This window comes from Alligator sinensis, unplaced genomic scaffold, assembly GCF_000455745.1.
Source record: "Alligator sinensis unplaced genomic scaffold, ASM45574v1 scaffold1213_1, whole genome shotgun sequence".
NCBI classification, from domain to species: Eukaryota; Metazoa; Chordata; order Crocodylia; family Alligatoridae; genus Alligator; species Alligator sinensis.
This window is the reverse complement of record NW_005842401.1, coordinates 1,128,642-1,147,958: the sequence shown is the minus strand read 5'-3', so window position 1 is coordinate 1,147,958 and position 19,317 is coordinate 1,128,642. Positions and strand designations below refer to the sequence as shown.

General features: G+C 40.8%; 1 protein-coding gene across 4 annotated transcripts in view; it reads left to right on the top strand.

The window, feature by feature from the left end:
• Positions 1–19,317, top strand: part of DOK6 (docking protein 6) — a 484,934-nt gene that overhangs the window by 162,338 nt on the left and 303,279 nt on the right. For all 4 annotated transcript variants that reach the window (XR_003095549.1, XM_014522834.2, XM_006029876.2 and 1 more), the window contains exon 2: positions 13,415–13,522. Coding sequence is in view for 3 of the 4 variants with exons in the window: in XM_014522834.2 (XP_014378320.1) it covers positions 13,415–13,522 (108 nt within the window). In the remaining variant the exon portion in view is untranslated. The remainder of the gene's footprint in view (positions 1–13,414; positions 13,523–19,317) is intronic.

Genomic DNA, 19,317 nt, shown 5'->3' with positions numbered 1-19,317 from the left:
TAGGGAAAAGTTTGTGTGGGGAGGAGGGCAGGGGGAGCAAAATTGTATGCATTATTTAAGGTGTGGAAGCACCATAGATTTATAAAGGGAAATAATGATACTTTTTGTTTTGTTTACCATTTCCTTCTTAATTAAAGTGTTTCTTTTTCATTTTTGACTGCTGCTGGATAATGAGCTGATGCTTTCAGCAAGCCCTTCATAATGACTCGAAGATCTTTTTCCTGTGTGGTAACAGTTAATGTAGAACCCATCATCATGTCTATAAATTTTGTGTTATTTTTTCATTTGTGTACTCTTTTGTACTTATCATTGTTTAATTTTATCTGCCATTCTGTTGCCCACTTACTTTATTTTGCAAGACCATTCTGTTTTCTTCACAATTCACTGTAACACTGAATTATTTTGTATCATCTGCAAACTTGGCCACCTCACTATTCACTCCTTCCCTGTTTCCATATCACTTATAATTTATTAAATAGCACTTGTCCCAACTGTACCGGTTCCTGTGGGATGGCGGGAGGGAGGGCACTGTTTAGTCCTTTCCATTCTGAGAACAGACCATTTATACCTGTTATTTGTTTTCTATTCTTAAGACAGATTCTGATCCATAAATGTGCCTTCCTTCTAATCTCATAACAGCCCAGTTTCATTAAGAACCTTTGGCATGGCTACACATGCTGTTACATGTGCCTAAACTTAGTGTGCATTAGGCAAATGTCCATTAAGCCGATTTAGGCATGCAATTACACATGCACAGGCTAATGCGATTTAACGCAGGTGTGCGGACCAATTTGGGACTATAGTTAGTCCCAAGTCAATGGACATACACTGCGTTAATGCATCTTATCCTGTTTACAAGTTCGCTAATGTGATTTAGCTATTTGCGCCTAAATTTGATCCCTGCTTTATGCTTTATGTAAATATGAAATTTAGGAGTGATACCTCCTAAAAATCACGGTTTTCAAGGTGCATGAAGGGCGCATATGTGTAGAAGTGCACCCTTAATGCACCTTAAATCAGGTTAAAGCACTTTAAATTGGCATGTGTAGACATGCCCTTTCATGCAGAATTTCATTGAAGGCTTTTTGGAAGTCCAGGTATACTAGATCATTTGGCTCATGCTGATCCACATCCTTGTAGTTGGTGATGCGTGACCTCTCTAGAAAAGCTGTGTTCATTTCTCCCCAGAAAATCCTGATCATCCATGTGTTTGAACAATCCTTTCTTTAATTATTGCTTCTACCAGATTTCTAGGAACTGAAGTTAGACTTGGTGCCCTGTGATTCCTTATGTTGGCAAGCCTCTAGTACCGAGGCTAGAACCTGTTTTTAGTGATAAGTTGCATATTGCAGTAAGTAATTCTGAAATTTCAGATTAGAACTCCTTTAAGACTCTAGGGTAAATGCCATCCAATAGATCCTGATCATTTCTTACTGTTTAGTTTATCTATCTCCTCTAAAATCTCATCTACTAATATCTCTATTTCAGTCATTTCTACTGACTTTTCCTTTAGAAGGAATAGCTCTAGTGAGGACAATTTCTCCAACATCTTCCATAATAAAGACTGATGCAAACAACTCATTTAATTTCTCAAAAATAGTCTCGTACTCTATTAGCAATCCCTTTACACTGTGATCATCCGATGGTCTAAGAAACTCCTTGACAGGCTTTTTGCTTGTGATGTACTTAAATAATTTTTTATCATTATGTTTTATGCCTCCAGCAAGTTGCTCTTCAAGTTATTTTTTTTTTTTTAGCTTGCCTTATTGCAGTTTTACAGTTAACTTGCCAGAGTTTCTGCTTTTCCTTTATTTGGATTTGACTTTCTCCTTTTGCATGAAGTCTTTTTTTACTTTCCCTTGCTTGTCATTGGAAACCTTCAGAAAGACTTTTGAAATAGGGGACTCAAACTTCCAGGTGCACTTGATACGCTGCTTTTCCTAGAGCCCAGCCATATATGCATAAATGTATCTACAAGTAATATGTTGGTAGTGAAATATAGATTATCTAATATGTGATTAATAACAAGAAAAAAAAGTATTTCAAAATAGTCTCCTGTTTATGTAAAATAATAAATATCCTATGAAGTTAGTATCCACTAAAAGTGTAGTGCTTCACAACTTTAATTACTGGCAATGCCCAATTAATTATAATATGTAGTACAGCAATAAACTAGAAGAGTGACATTATCACATTTACAATAAGTATAAAGTACATTTTAAAGACTGCAAATATCTTCTCCTGTTCTGGTTCCTGTGATACAAGGAAAGGGCTATTTTTATACTATGGTTCATTCCTGAATTTTCATAAAATAATTCTGTCTTTTCCACTTTTCAAGGTAGTTTCAAATCATTTCTAGCAAACATGGATCACATAGGATGCAAACAGCTATCACATTTATCCTGGGATAAACCATTTTATCACAAGGCAAAGTGCAGTTGTACAGACATGCGTGTCCATTGTTCTGTAGCTAGTTTTCTAGCTAATGGAGGTAGTAACAGTATCTCCTGGGACAGTGCAAAGTAGATCTTTACAATTTTCTTGGGGTTGCATCATTGAATCAGTGGCAGAAAAGCAGCACTGCTTTCAGCCATTTACTAAACCTTGATTAAAGGAGCAATGCATATATGCTCCTGTCACAAAATATTTTTGTTCTGGGATAAGCATAGGCACAATTTATCTGGGGACAAATGCAACATCTGTTCCTAGTCATATAGATGTGGGTAGAGCTTTTTTTAGGTCTAGTAAGTGCAAGTACAAATTAACATCTTTTTACAAAGCCATCAGGAAGAGAAAAACAGAACATTCTGAGAATATAACACTGTTTTTTGGAGCTCAGTTGCCATCAGAGCTTACCACTCTTAACAACAACCAAATGCGGGAAAAAAAAATCCAAAACCTTATGCTTTTCAGGCTAACAATATAGACAGCTTATGCTCATTAGTACGATTGCTGTTTGATTATCCTCGTTGTCTTTTCAGAGTTGAAGACATTCCCTTCTGGATGCTTTAAGTTAAACACCATGGCTATTTTTTTCCCTTGAAGAAGAATTAGAAATTGTATTTCCTCTTCTATGTAGATATCCCTTATGGATAGGGACAGACAGAACAGATGTTCAGTGCACATAAACCAGTTTGAAAATGGCTGAAAACAGTCTGAGATAAACCTGGTAGAATATAGTATCAGACTTACCTGATTTGGCTTAAACTGGTTTATGCAATGTCTATCCCTGACTCCTTGCTGGTTTAAGTTAAATCAGAGTCCCTCAGCATCCTGACATGCTCTCTGGGCTGGGCGGAGCTCTCTGCTCCACAACAGGGCTGGCCCCTCCCCTCTGCTTCCTGGCCAGAGGTCGGCAGAGACTTGCAGGCACATCAGGGTCTGCTGACTTCCCCATGCTCCCTGCCCCCTCACCACTCACTGCTTAAGCAGGGATCCCTTCATCCTGTCTGCCACAGCATGGAGCACAGCCAGCATGTGGTATACTAGCTAATGCCAGGAGGTGTCTATGTGTGTTTCTCTCTCCAATTTCACTGGGGCAGGCAGACAGAACAGTGACTGCTTAGGGCTGTTTGGAGCTAATCAACAGGTCAGCCGGTAGGCTGTTTAAAAAGTTTGCAGTAATGGTGAGAGGCCATTGTTTTGCTAATAATCTTTTATACCTGTCAGCCCCTAGCTGGCTTGCTTGCTGTCAGTTTGCTGCAGACAGTATGACAAAGCAGGGAGGGAGACTGAAAAACTCCGTATCATCAACAGATGCATACACTGTACCCCCCAACCCCTTGCCTCAGAGTGCTAGCCTGGGGCTGGGGTCTGGCCCTTGAGCAGCCAGCAGAGAAAAGCCTGGGACTGTGCAAGCAGACCTCCCTAATAAGAGAGTCCTGCTGGGGCCTGGCCATGCCCCTTCAGCTCAGCTCTCTGCAGAAGGGAAGGGAGGGCTGCTCTAGTGCCCCCCCCCCCCCCCCGGCTTCTAGTCTGAGCCACTGCAGGCATGTGCTTTCATTTTCTCAGTCCAGAGAGAACGTCTATCTGGTTTCAGACCAGTTCATCTTAGCCAGGTTAGACTAACCTGCAAATATTGAATCATTCAGGCTCTGGCTTTTTGAATGTCTGTCCCTAGCCTACACGTTCTTTCTTACCAACTGTTATCTAGATTTTTTAAATATAACCTCTATATTCTCACTTAGGGTTTTTCATATTAGTTCACTATCTGTCCTCTGGCAATACCAGAAATGTCAAAGCAATACTGGAAAAGAGAATCCAAAATATGCTTTGGGCCACTGTATAGCAGTAGTAGTTTTGAAGTGTTAACAAATATACATAACAGCAGATAGTGAACAAAACAGAAAACACTTCAGAGAGCTTATATTCATACAAAAATTAGGATGGACTGAAAGCCCCATGGGTTGTTTTGACATTTATAGTCAATATTATTTTTGACTAAAAAGCAAGAGTGAGGATGACTGGAATTCTCTGACTCTTCAAGCTTGAGTGATTTGATGGAAAAGCTTCCAATTGACTTCCATGAGAGGTAGCTTAGATTCTGAGCAATCTGTTGTTAAGTTTAGACATGATTGATTCATTTTATGTTTTTAGGAATTTTCTTAGAAAATTAAACACTTCTACTTTGCTAAACTTTGATTTTTAAAATTATTATTATTGCTATAATATGATCAAGTGTCAGATGCACAACTGATATAAATTAGCATAGATGTGTTGAAACTAATGGAACTGAATGATTTTGCTTCAGATTAGGACCTAACAAAAGAATGTCCTGCATTACACAAAAGAAAGTGTAAATCACACTTTCTTCCCTAGATATCTTCTTTTTCACAGGACACAATTAAGTATGATGTTAACACAAGCATAATAAAACAGATTTTGTCACAAGGCAAAATTCTCTGTTTTGATTCTTAGCTTTCCATTGGTAGCCTACATATTACTCTGTAGAGGCCACCTTTTCCATAAACATAGGGCTCACATAACCACTGACCGTAACCTTCTTCATATTCAGTGCCTTTAATGGGAACTGTGTGGTAGGTCCTGTATCCTAATATCTGAACAGTTGTACCCTGTTGAACTCAAGAGAAGGGACTGCAGCTAACCTTTTCCATATATGATGAAATGTAAATGTGAGTTGGAATATCATTATACTGGTGCCTCACTGGGACACGCATTTGATGGTTTCAGCTAGCAAAAAATTCCATCAGTGATGCTTCAGTGACTGTTCTGCCCAGTTACAGCTTCTGCAAGTAGATGGGAGCTTGAATTACTGTTTTTTTCTCTAGAGACGTAACTGTGTCTTGAATCAGGTGACAGACAATTAGGGATTGTCCAAGATGCCTGTGACTGGTGATACCAAATCATTGTGGTAATCAGATAGATTTAAACAGAGAGAGCACGAGTGAGAGAGAAAAACACTTTCAGAGAAATGTTTTCCTCTGAGAGATGTTAAGTGCTATTAAAAAAAAATAAAGACACTGTGTAAACTACCTAGCAAAGCAGAGAATTGATTGCAAGGAGATGACTGTCAGGTTCTTAAACTAGTAGGTGAGTGTTGCTTTTTTTGTGTCAAGTGCTGCGTCTTAAATACCAGGTACTTAGACAGTTAAGCCAATGAAAGAGTATCTGTGAAAATGCTAGGCGTTCAAAGAATCAGTCTTTGTTAGGAAAGCGGTTCTGATTTTTGCCTGGATCCTAAGTAATTTCAGGTTCTGTATTCATTTAAATGAGCACACAATCACTTACAGGGCTGTAGGTTGTAGCTGTGTTGGTGTAAGGACATAGGCAGGCAAAGTTCTTTGGGTAAATCTGATATTTTTTATTAGACCAACTAAATACTTGGAAAAAATTTTCTTAGCAAGCTTTCAGGTTTAAAAACCCTTCATCAGGCCTAGGAAGCATCTGCAGTTGGTGTGTGCTCTTCCTGGATATAATGAATAGTAAAGAAGCCAGTCTTGTATGCATGCAGGAAAGCCAGTCAATGAAGATGTAAGTTGAGGAATCAGTGGGTGGGGGGAGAGAAGATGGATAAATGTAGCAGGTGAATAGTGGAAAGGTACCTGGGAAGTCAGATGTCAGGCAGGTTACATATAATATGTCATAAATCCAGTGTCTATATTTAGTCCATGATTTTTTGTATCCAGGATGTTGATGAAGTGAAGTTCATAGGCTCGTCTGTGAAGAGTGTTTTGTAAATTCCCTTTGAGGTTAGAACTGAGAGATTGGAGAGAGAGTCGTTGTCTTGTGAGAAATGTGCCCCCACAGATAATTGGGTATTCTTGTCTGTGATAGATTTCTGGTGTGCGTTCATTCTGGTGTGCAATTGTTGTTTGGTTTTTCCTACGTATTTTCCATCAGACCATTTGGTGCATTGCATGAGCTATATTACATTTCTGGAGGTGCAGATCCAGGAATAATCTACGTAAGATCTACAGCCCAAAACACACTGAATGGATCCAGACCATGTAATGACAAGAAATGCAAGACCTGCCAACATATCTCCACCACCCCCACAATTATTACACCCCACAACAGAGCCATCAGCATTCCTGGATCTTACAGCTGCATCTCCAGAAATGGAGTCATAGCCACAGTGTCAACAGCAATGCAGTGAGTGTGGGGCAGGGGCCAGTCTGAGATCAGGCAGCAGCTAGGGTTGGGGAATGGGAGGGGGAAAGGGCATCAGCACACATTAGGATTGGAAGAGGGATCAGGTGGAGGATGGTCTGCAGCACAGGGATTAGGAGGGGGTTTGCGTGACGGATGGGGCATTAGCAGTGGGTCAGCAGATGGGGCAGCATCGTGTGCTGTTGATTAGGTGGGGGATCGGATAGCAGCATGGGTTGGGATTTAGGCACCTGCAGGAGTCAGGGCATGGGCAGCAGTGCAGGACGGGGATAGAGCAATAGCATGGATTGAGGATGGAGTTGAGAATCAGGTGGCAGAGATGCAGGCCTGGGGTGGCAAGTGCTGGGGTAGCAATGCGAAGTCGTCCCCCTCTTCCCCCCCTGTTGGGGAAAATTTTAAGATGAGTCTTGAATACTTAGATTCTATAAATGGAAAATTATAACACTCGGGTAAATATGGTATATTTTATTTTTTTAAAACCTTAAAGGAAAGGTTTCAGATTAATACAAAAAGGCTGAGTATTTCTAATATATATATTTGTGAAAAAGGAAAAAGGAGGAAATGGTATGGGTGCCATATCGGAAGAAACATGTATATTTCCCTAATTCAGTGTCTCCTTTTTGAGGTTTTCTTTGGGTGAAATTTCATGATCCTTGTAATTATTATCATAATAAAACATAAAAACAGAGCAAACTGTATATAACAGGGGTGGGCAAAGTCCAGCCCACAGGCAGAATCAGGCCTATGGTGGACTCCATTTCCCAGCAGCCCCTGCCCATGTCACTGGCCAGTTTACATGAAGATCCCAGCAGCAGCAGGGCTGTGACAGCGTGGGGCCAGGGTTTCCATGAAGACCAGCTCCAGCAGCGCTGGCAGGGTGGGCAGCAGGGAGCTGCTCTGGGGCCAGGATCTCGTGGCAATGACAGCATGGTCCGGATCTGGGGCAGAACTGCAGTCTGCTGCCTGTACTTCCTGGGCACGGGCATGCAGGCAGTGGATCGCAGCTCTCCCCTGTCTTTGGAACACGCTGTCACCACTGCAAGATCCCAGCCCTGGTACCAGAGCAGCTCCCTGTCCAGCTGCGCACCCTTTCAGCACTGCTGGGGCTGGTCTCCATAGAAAACCTGGTCCTGCACTGTCATGGCCGCGCTGCTGGGGTTTCCATGGAAACTGGCTGTAGTGATGTGGGCAGGGGCTACTGGGAAATGGAATCCAGTCGCTGGCTGGATCCACCATTTTGCCCACCCAGATATATAGAAAGCATTTTCTGACAAGCTAGTAGTCTATTGCTGACCCCTCAGGTGTTCTCAAAAGAAAGCTACAGTATGTAGGTAAACTAGTGCATGGTGAATTTGTCTATATTTGCTTAAAATATAAAATAATTAACTTCCTCTGGGCAGTGAGTGCCTGGTGAAGAGTTATAATTCTTTCCTGGTTACTGGGTGATTCTCTAGCAATGTATGAATCCAAGGATATATCTTACAGGAACCACTAAATGCTGTATAAATAAAATACAGGCAGCTATATTATTTCCCCTATTGTTAAAGGGCTGACACTGAATTCTTTCATAGCTGCTACCAAAATTAGTTGCGATTCCCCACAGCATTTCAGAAGTGTTTTATTCTACCCAACAGAACATAAACCAGGCCAGGGATAAACGAATCTCTCTCAGTTTCTGAATAATTAAGTGGGCTTCTGAATGACAATGAGATGTATTATGAAAAGCAAGAAGTTGGTTATTATTCAGTCTTCTTTGCCTTAGTACCGATTTATTCATATTTATAACGAAATTCACCTGCCCATACCTTAAACATTTTTTTTTATATATAGGACTAAATTTTCTCTGGTATAAAAGGATAAAGCTCTTCTGAAGTCACTGAAATTTTTACATTAACTTTGAATGTGTTCACTTTATGTGTCAACCTCTGACAGCAGCAGGGCATTGGCCACCATTGTCCCCTGCTTTACCCGTGCTAGGTTGAGGTGTTGTACATTGTGGTTGTGTCTGGGTTGGTTTAACTGTGTAGTTTTACTAGTAGGTTAGACAGTGGATTTGTATAGGATGGTTTAGATAGCAGTGATCCTGCCTTTGACTGGGAGTCGGACTAGATGACCTCTGAAGGTCCTTTCCAGCCCTACTTTTCTTTGATTCTATGACTAAGAAGCCGAAGCACAAACAATGTGCCTCATTCCTTCTACTGAAATGCACTGTAATGATACATTTCACACCTTCTTCCAGCCATTGACTTCTTCAAATCTCTCCTTTCCCTAATTGCCTGAAAAAATAGATGTCAATGGATGTAAAATAATGACAGACCAAGGGAAAAGCGTCTTTACAGTCTAGGTCTTTTCTGTGACATATGCTGCCACCTACTATCTTCTTTTTAAACATGGGCACTGTCAGTTTCTGCTGATTACAACAGCAGAGATGGCATAGAAGGAAGGAGGGAGTAGTTTCAGTGTCCAGGTTCCTAACAATTTCAGTCAAAATTAATTCCCTAAACACCTTTCCTCCCCTAGAACAAATGGGAAGCTAAGGGGATTGAACTCGGAGAGCACCAGTATAAAGTGCTTTCTGCATACAGTCTTCTATCAGTCCATTGGAATTTGCACAACAGAATGCTTCCTGATGAATACAAAGCCTGTTGGGGGCCTTATGAGAATTGCTTTAGGGGTAAATGGTATTCAGTACTGTTGAATGAAGGGATTGACAGCTTTCATTAAAAGCTGGCCTCAAGCCTCCCTGCTGATCGTCACTATTTCAGTTCATAACCTATAGGCTAAAGCTTCCTCAGCATCCTCCAAAACTTAACAAATAATTCTGTCTGAGATGCAAGCAAAGAAGACAAGTTGTAGGCAGGAGGCACTCTGTTCTTTCACCACAGGGGCAGACATCTTAGATTGTCACAAGGAGGGAAATGTTAATTCCTTAATTAAGTTTGGCCAGCAAGGTAATCATTTGGGATATTCCTGTGGTGCAGTGTTTATCATATTCTTTTGAATCTATTCTGTATAACTATTATATACAAGGTATAATCCTGCTCCCCTCCCTGCACATGATGGACTGAAACTGAAAAGAAGATCCAAGAATACTGATGAGGCACTCACTACAGAAGAAGCAAGATATAACAAGCAAGTTTTAATTAGACACTTGTTTTAACAAGTAAACATGGTACAAAATAGCATGCAAAACCCTGGCACTTTTACACTTGGTGATGTGAAAGGGGAAAAATACCTTTTCTGCATGTATTAATTTATTCATGTATTTGAAGATTTACTTTGATGTAACATTGTTAGGAGATAGAATTTAAGGATGATTTTACAGTCTTGGTGAAGTAGCAGTTCCAGTGCTGAAACACCATTTCAGTACATACTGTCTAAGATGGCACATGAAGAAATGACATTAAACTACAGGAGATCAAAGGATATGATATTACCTGCACCTTCATCATAGGTCAGATAATATTCATGTGTTAGGTCAGTGATTCTTCAACCATAGTGTTGAAGAATCCTGGGGTGCCTTCAAGATCCTTCAACGAGTGCCACAAGGTCTGAGGAGATACGCTGATAAGTGCAAGCTCAGGCTTCTTTCTGCCTGGCTGATCCCTCACCCCACTACCTAGCTCCTCTGCAAGCACTGAAAAATATAATTTACGCTTTGTAAATGGGGCTGTTCAGTTCACAGAAAGTAATGCAGGGGTGCCTCATATCCAATGAAAAGGTGCCTTAGGTCCAAAAAGTTTCAGAACCACTGTGTTAGGAGGTACGGTTTTACTTTCCAAAGCTTGAGACAAAAATAGGTAATATTTCTTACCTTGTGGTAAAAAAAGTTTATTTGCTGAGCATTTCTGTAAGCAGCAAATAGTCTTTTCTTTTCATTTAATTTTTTCATAACTAAACACAAATTGTCATGGAAGCCCTATTGGTGGTTTTAAGAGGGCACTTGATTTATTGCTAGCCTGCAGTCATTTGATATATTGACCGTAGACCATTACTATTATTATTTTACTTCAGTACATTAATTTAAACTTGATTTCTATGCTGATGTCATTTTGAGTAGCTCTTAGAATTGCTTACATAGTAAACTGAACACATATTAAGGGGAAAAAAATCTACCCTGCAATCTATGCTCTTAACTCTGATTGATTTGAATAGGATTCATGGGATGGGTATTGAGTGGCTGGATTTGCTCTTTCAGAGCTGATTCTGCCACTCTTACTTACACTGAGTCGTCCAATTAAGTCTTTTGGGATATTTCACATATTTTCTTTTTAACTGTAGCTTTACCTGTGTGTCAAGAACTGTAAAACATGTCATGTTGTACATGGCTAGTGGGATGCCAGTTCAGTTCAGACAATCTCAGTGGGCTTATAATTTAGGAAATCAGGTATACACTTCTTTTTTTTTTTGTTTTCCTACTGGGAAAGTCAGGTTTATATTCTTTTTTTATTCTGTTCCTTTCTCTTACTTTTTTCTGTCACTTTTTACATTTTCTCTTTAAGGTTGTCAATTTTTGGAGAAAGGGACTGACTTCTTTCTTTATGTATACTCAATGTAGAGCATAATGGGACCTTGATCCTGGTTGGAGTTTTCTGCACTACTGCAGTGCAAATAATTGAATTAGAATGGAAATAATTTGATACTTTAAAGTATTTTCCATTGTCTTTAAGAAAACTGTGATTTCACCCTAGATCCATTTGAAAACAAATTAGCCTACAAATTGACTTCAACATTTTACTGTGTATACCTTCACAAAACCACTGTGGGTTTATGTAGGAGAGCTTAAATATCGCAAAATTCCAGATGTAAATATGTATTATCATTTGAAAACAAGGCTTGTTCCTACATTGATTTGTATGTCTAGGTGTTCAACAAACTAAGACCTTTTCTCACCAGTTCATGAAGATACTTGGATAACCAAGGGTTAGTTCTAAATGTAGACCTACTCAGGAACATTCCAGTAAAATATGTGCATTTTCTAAATAAAACCTTCCATCTGTCAAGCTAGATTACAGAAAAGTTGGTTTTGATAAACTGGACAAAATAGAATCATGGTTCTGTTGGAAATATGCATCATTTCTTGCCAGTTCAGTTGATAGGTTGTAGGGGGACCTGAACTTTTCAGACTATAACAACAGGGAAGCTCCACTTTTCAGAGAGACTGAAAGTCTGAGCAGTGGTAGGCCTAATCAGTTCTCTGTACAACAGGGGGCACATCTACATGTGCAAATAATACAGAAGCAGTTTACTCTTGAGTAAACTCTGCTGGGCATGTGTCGAAACGTGCTGAGACACGGGAGCAGATTTGCTACTTCTAGCAGCAGACTGCTCCCACTCCCAGCAGCCCTGTAATGAGCCCCTGCAGCAGTCAGGGGGAGTTCTAGGCTCCCCCTGGGCCCAGGGGCCAGGAGACAGCTATCTCCTAGTGGGGGCTCAGACATTGGAGTTGCCTCTGGGAACTGCCTGCTGTTGTGGTGGGATGCAGCACCATAGCCTGGACAGGGAAAATGTCCCCCTGCCCTGGTAGCAGGGAGCTCCCAGCCCCCGCTTCTATCATGGGACTAGGGCTGGGAGATTCTTATTTCCCAGCCTGAGCTCCATGGTTACATGGTTCCCTGAGCTGGAAAATGGTCATGGGGCTGGTACTGGGAGATCAGGATCTCCCAGCCCAGTTCCCATGACTGTATAACTCAGGCTGAGAGATAAGGATCACTCAGCCCCGGCCCGCATTCTCAGAGCAGGGGCTGGGAGCTTCCTGCTGCCAGGACAGGGGGATATATTTCCTTCCTGGACTCTGGTGGTAGAGCCCATCCTGGCAGCAGGCAGCTATTTGAGACAGAGAGAAAACTCCTGCCCCCTGCTGCCCAGATGACCAGGAGCACATTTGTGCCCAGTCAGGAGTCTACACGTGCACTACTACACAGTTACTAATCATGAGTAAATTTGCTGCTTACTTTTGCAGGTGGCAAATTTACCCTTGATTAGAGTCAATTATTGCACAATAAGTGTCTGCACATGTAGATGCGGATACTTACTGCACATTAATTAACTCTGCTATGCAGTAAAGCATCTCCTGTAGATGCGTCCAGGGTGTCTGAAAACCCTGACAATCCTGGCTCAAAATGGAAACCCAGTTTGAGTCAGGGCACTTGCAGTCAAAACAGTTGCAAGGAATCTAGAAGTGCTAATTTGAACTAGGGTTTCAAGGTTCCAGAATCTAAAGGCTCTTGGTTCATCTGTGGTTTACAGAGCTTCTATGTTCCCAGATCTCTGTGAGCTTCCATGTTTGATTATTTCAAACTGATTTTTTTCCAGATTTTCCCTTCCACAGTAAATTTTTTAAATTTCTATGTTTCGCTCTGGAAGAACCTTTTGAGGTTTTCAGAATTTCCCTTAGAATAGAAATTCAAATTTTTGATCAGGACATGAAAAGAGATGAGCATTCTCTCATTTCATTAACCGTACACAAATGTTTTCTACTTACAGCATGGATGGGATTAAAGGGGTTACACTACACCAAAACAATTAAATGGTGGGGTTTTGGAGTGGAAATAACTTCAGTATTGTTTCTGAGATGTTTGTTAAATGAGAGTGATTTTTTTTTAATGAGTTCACTTTGACTAAAATCAATCTAGCATATTAGTGTTTAAGTTATGATTGTGGCTTTATATATAAGTTAAAATATCTCTTTAAATAAAGGAACATTTTTTACTGGAATTTATTACAAAATGATTAAATTAAGGAGTAGCAGCTCCCTAATGGCATCCCTTCATTTTTCTTACAGATTTTCAGGCGTTGCTGGTTGGTTTTCAAGAAGGCTTCCAGTAAAGGACCCAGACGGCTAGAAAAATTTCCAGATGAAAAGGCAGCCTATTTTAGGAATTTTCACAAGGTAAATTGCACCATCTAAGTAGACTTAGGCTCCAAGGAACATACTGCTTTTTGAGTGGAGGATATTTCTAATATGTCAGATCTTCAAAAGATTTTATGATGACCAGGTAGAAGGGTCTGATCTTTGGAATGCTGAATCATGATTAAACTCTCACTGGGCACCTCTACGCTTTCGTTAATGCACCTTTACTACTGCATGTTAATTTTGTACTTCTAATATGAGTTACTACATAAAGGTGCATTAGCCCACACTAATGCGTAGTAGCTAAGGCAATTTTTTTTTGTGAGACAATGCGCAGTAGAATAGGCTACTTCACATTACAGCATCTCATGTAAATGTGCCTACTGGTGTCAATTGAACAGAATTAAGCCTTAGGCTTTTTCTTCAAATAATCAAGAGAAATGTATCCTCTTGTATATAAGATAGTCATCTGATCTTAAAATTAATATTTGCATTGAAAATAGACTGATTTTAGTGTAAAAAGGCAAATACGGTGTTTTATCAAATAGCTAACAATTGTTAATAATTTTAAACATAAACCAATTTCTGAAAATGCTAAATGTGCCAGTTTTTGATTGTTTCAGTATCTAATGTTTCCATATTATACTTCAAGGTTTACAGGCTGTGGGAATTGATCTTTGAAATAGAAACTGGCATTTCTACAGACAGCACTGATTTGAATGAGATCCTTATTGCTTTTTGTCGCAATTACTTTTGTGGTGAGGATACAAAGTATTTTGATATAAGCTTTCCTTTCAGCTACTATCATTATCCAATCTAGTGGTGCAGAAGGCATCAAATGGGGACAGTAATAAAGACATAATGTTTCATAGTTCTATAACTACTTTTTACCCAGTGATCTCAAAGGATATTACAAACATTTAGCCTGAATCAAGTCTTGAAGCATCTCCATAAGTCAGAACCATCAGGGTGGAGGGGACCTCAAGGTTCATTTGGTCTAAGCACATGTATGCATATAGGAATGATACTCCTAAAGATATTGCACTGCAGCTGTTAAACTAAAGCAGAGGTGACTTACCTAAGGTCATATATCAGGACTGTAAATGTTAGGAGCAAAACTCATATTTCCTGAAGCCCAGTCTGATGCTTGTCATCAGAGGAAGACAAATTCATTTTTAACTTTAGATGCAAGCTGGGGGATAGCCAAGCTGGGGGATGGAAGCCGGGGGACAGCCAAAGAGAAAGGACACAGAGAGGGTAGTCAGGGAGGTGTTGAGAGGCTGGAATGATGTTGGGGCAGCGGAAAACTGAGGGTTACCAATGGGGGACTTAAGTGTCTATGTAGAAATGCTAGGATTATGAGGAATATGCAGGAGGAACTGGCACTCCTGCTAGTAAATAGAGAATATGATCTTGATGGAATAACAGAGACCTGGTTTGATGCCACGCATGACTGGGCTTTGTGCATAGAGGACTACAGGCTGTACAGAAGGGATTGGATAGGGAAGAAGAAAGGAGGTGTAGCTCTTTATATAAAAGAGTGGTATGCCTCCTTGGAGACCCACATTGGTTCAAGAGATGGGTGACCTGAGACCCTGTGGGTCAAGATACTGGGGGGACAAAGAGAAAGGGACTTGATGGTAGACTGCCATACCAGGAGGAGGAGCTGGATCTGGAATTTTCCAGAGAACTGATGGAAGCTGTATGTTTAAGGGACTTGGTTGTCATGCATGACCTCAATTACCCTGACATCTGCGAGGAGAAGCACTCGGCCAGATCTGACCAGTCGCGCAGGTTTTTGACCTGTGTGGAAGAACTTTATTTAGTACAGAAGGTGAATGGGCTGACCAGAGGGAAGGCTTTGTTGGATTTGGTTCTAGCCAAAGGGGAGGACCTAGTGGGAGCTCTGAAGATTAAATTTAATCTGGGAGTTTAATCTGTGATCATGAGACAATAGAATTCACTCTCCATCATAGGGCAGGGAAATCAGCCAGTAGGGTAGAAGTGCTTGACTTCAGGAAGGCTGACTTCAATGAGCTTAGGAAAATAGTGCGAGAGACCCTATGGGAAGAAGTACTGGAGGGGAAGGCAGTTCAGAAAGGGTTGTCATTCCTCACAGGAGCAATTTTCAGAGTGCAGAAAAGGTCCATTCTTGCATATTGGAAAGGTTGTAAAGGGGCCAGGAAGCCCTCTTGGCTTGCCAGAGGAGTCAAGGAGTGCTTGAAAAAGAAAAAGGAGGCTTATAGACAGTGGAAACAAGGAGCAGTCACCAAGGAGGAATACACAAGTATAACCCATATTTGTAAGGAGAGAATAAGGAAGGCAAGGGTGGTGACCAAGATCAGGTTGGCAACAAAAATCAAGTACAATGGGAAGTTCTTCTTTAGGTATATAGGGGCAGGAGGAAGACCTAGGGAAATGCGGCACCCTTGTAGAATGGGATGGAACAGCTGATAACAGACAGTCAGGAGAAAACTGAACTCTTTAATGAATACTTTGCGTCAATGTCCCTACATACAAATGGTGGTCACCTGCCTGGTCGGATACTGAATGGATGCAGGGATGGGAGTGAAATTGCCAACCCATGGTCAGGGTTGAACTAATGAGGGAGCACTTAAAGCAGCTGAATGTCTTCAGGTCAGCAGGACTGGATGGACTGTACCCGAGAGTGCTGAGGGAATTGGCTGAAGCCATTGCGTGATCATTGGTGAAGGTATTTGAAGAATTTTGGTGCTCAGGAGGGGTCCCAGAAGACTGGAAAAGGGCCAATGTGGCACCGATCTTTAAGAAGGGGAGGAGGGAGAATCTGGGAAACTATAGGCTGGTCAGTTTGACCTTGATACCAGCTAAAATTTTGGGAAAAAAGGTATCAAGAAGTCCATGAGAAACTGGCAGAAGGAATGATGCTGGAGGATAGTCAACATGGTTTTGCTGTGGGCAGGTCATGTTTGACCAACCTTGTCTCCTTCTGTGAATGAGTAACAAAACACTTAGATGTGGGAGATGTGGTTGATGTCATATACTTGAATTTTAAAAAGGCCTTTGATATGGTTTGCTATGATGCCCTTATAAAAAACAAAGACTGGGGGATTGTGTGCTGGCAGAGTCCATGGCCATGTGGGTTGGGAACTGGCTAAGGGGTTGAACCCAGAGAGTGTTAGTGGATGGGTCTATATCACCTTGGTGGGAGGAGTCCAGTGGTGTCCCACAGGGTTCCGTTCTTGGCCTTGTACTGTTCAACATCTTTATCAACAATTTAGATGAGGATATGGAAAGCACTCTGGCCAAGTTTGTGGACAATACTAAGTTATGGGGAAAGGCGGTCATGCTAGGGGATAGGATGCAGATCCAAACAGACCTGGACAAGCTGGAAAGGTGGGTGGTGCGGAACCAGATGCAGTTCAATAAGGATAAATGTAGAGTGCTTCATCTGAAGAGAAGTAACCAGTGACAGGAAGATAGGTTAAGAGATGTCCTGACCAGCATGATGGCTGAAAGGGACCTCAGGTTTATGAACATGGGCTGCCAGTGTGACTCTGTAGTCAATAAAGTGGATAGCATACTGGGATGCATTAGCTGATTCATCGCAAGCAGGGCTAAGGAAGTGATACTTCCTCTCTACTCAGCACTGGTGAGACCCCAGCTGGAGTACTGTGGCCAGTTCTAGGTGCCACACTTCAAAAAAACTGCAGAGAATCTTGAAAGGGTCTAGAGAAGGGCCACAAGAATGATTAAGGGCCTGGAGGACAAACCTTATGAGGAAAGACTAAGGAATCTGGAGAAGAGAAGACCGAGGGGAGACTTGGTGGCCATCTGTAAGTATGTAAGGGGTAAATATCAGGAGCAGGGGGAAAAACTGTTCACTAGGGTACCCCAGGGGAGGACACAGAGCAATAGCCATAAACTGTTAGAGAATAGTTTTAGGTTGGATGTAAGGATGAACTTATGTACAGTAAGGGTGACCAGAATCTGGAGTAGAATCTGGAGGGAAGTGATGCAGTCTCCAACCTTGAAAGTCTTCAAGAGGAGACTGGACAGACACCTTGCTGGGATCATTTGATCTCAGCAGTGTTCCTGCCCAGAGCAGGGGGGGTTGACTCGATGACCTTTTGAGGTCCCTTCTAGCCCTTAATTTCTATGATTCTATTAATTGAATCTTTTGTACTTGTTATGAGAGAAGCCTATTAAATGGGTCACGTACTGTTTCCTAGTAAGTATTTTGTCCACCAAACAAAAGTATCATATCATTTGCATTATTTGAAAGTGTCTGGTAAGGCAAGGCACAACCACAGCATATAACAAGTTTTTGGCTGGATCAGAATCAACATGAGCAAATCATTTTTCTTGTGTACTAAAAATGGTATGAGTTCATACCAAGCAAAAATATTTTTCTTTCTCCCCATGAAATGGAAGTGGGCCATTTTTAAATGAAGACCTATCCCCTCCTTCTGAGTTAAGTTATTTATTCTTATTCATGAAGAAAGAAACAAAACAAATAGTTGGTTACATTTATTTAAACTGATCATAAATACATTTTGAGTGGAAATTAGGAGGTTTTGGAACAGTGAGGTAGTGGAAAAAGCCTTCCAGCTGAAGTAATTAAGATAACCTTGACTGCTTTTAAGAAACATCTTTGAGCTTGTGGATACGAATATATGATGAATTTGCCCTGTAATAGCAGAGGACCAGCCTTGATGACCAAGTTCGCTTCCAGCCCTATGCCCCTATTTAGAGGCAGAAGTTTTTGTTTTCTTCTATGTTGTTTTTTAAATGGAAAAAGCTGATGATAATGAGTATTTTTTTTAAACAGTACCGTTGTATCCAGAGGGACCCCAAAACACACTCCAAACTAATTTACCAACTAACTACTTCATATAAAAATATTTGAGGGATAAATATAGCAACTAATTAACACTGTAGAGAAATGATATCATATATGTGCACTGTTAATTAGTTGCCATATGTATCCCTCAAGTATAATGGAGAACACTACCCTGTCCTGATGGAATTTTAGGCAGGCACAACAAAATTACCTAAATAAGAATTTAATCAGGACGCTGAGGTGATAACTCTCTAAAATGGGTACATCTCATGACACAAAATAAGTCATCAAGAAATAGAGAATTCACCTGCCATCCACAAAAGTTTCCAAAAGATTTTCCATGAGGCACTAGCAGCTCCTTTTTGGTAGCAGGTAAAAGATTATAGTATCTTGGTTCCATTCCTTTCCTTTTCTGTTCTATTTTTTTTCAGAACTACTTAAATATTTGGTGTTGCTTAAATTATTTATTTTGATTGCTAATTAAACTAAATTTCATTTACTGCATAAAAAAGGAATTGTGTGGTGAAACTCTCTAATCTCCCATATGCACTCTCTCACAGTGTATGAAAAAGAACTGGTCTAGTACCCAGTAAGACCAATAAGGGGTATCATTTTTGTTGTTGTTTGTAAGGACAAATTGAAATACTTGTTGCAAATGTAACTGCTCTCTCTCTACTAAAGTACTATGTACTCACACAGTGGATTGATATTTTGGCCAGATATAGCCATTACACTTTTACCGGTATAAGTAACTTGGATCAATTCTGCCCCTTGCTTTTTAAATGTCTGCACCTAGTTTACGTCACTAGAATCTAATAGTTTTGGTATGTACCTCAAGGTAGAGCCTCACTTCAATCCACCCTTCCTCTCATGCCAAATAAAGGGCAAGAACAGCCTAAAGGGGTCCCTGATGCCCTGGGTGATTTTTCCTACTATAGATCCTATCAGAGTCATCTACAACGCTGGTCTCCCAGGATTCGTTGGCAGACCTTAAAGTTAGAGAAGTACTAAG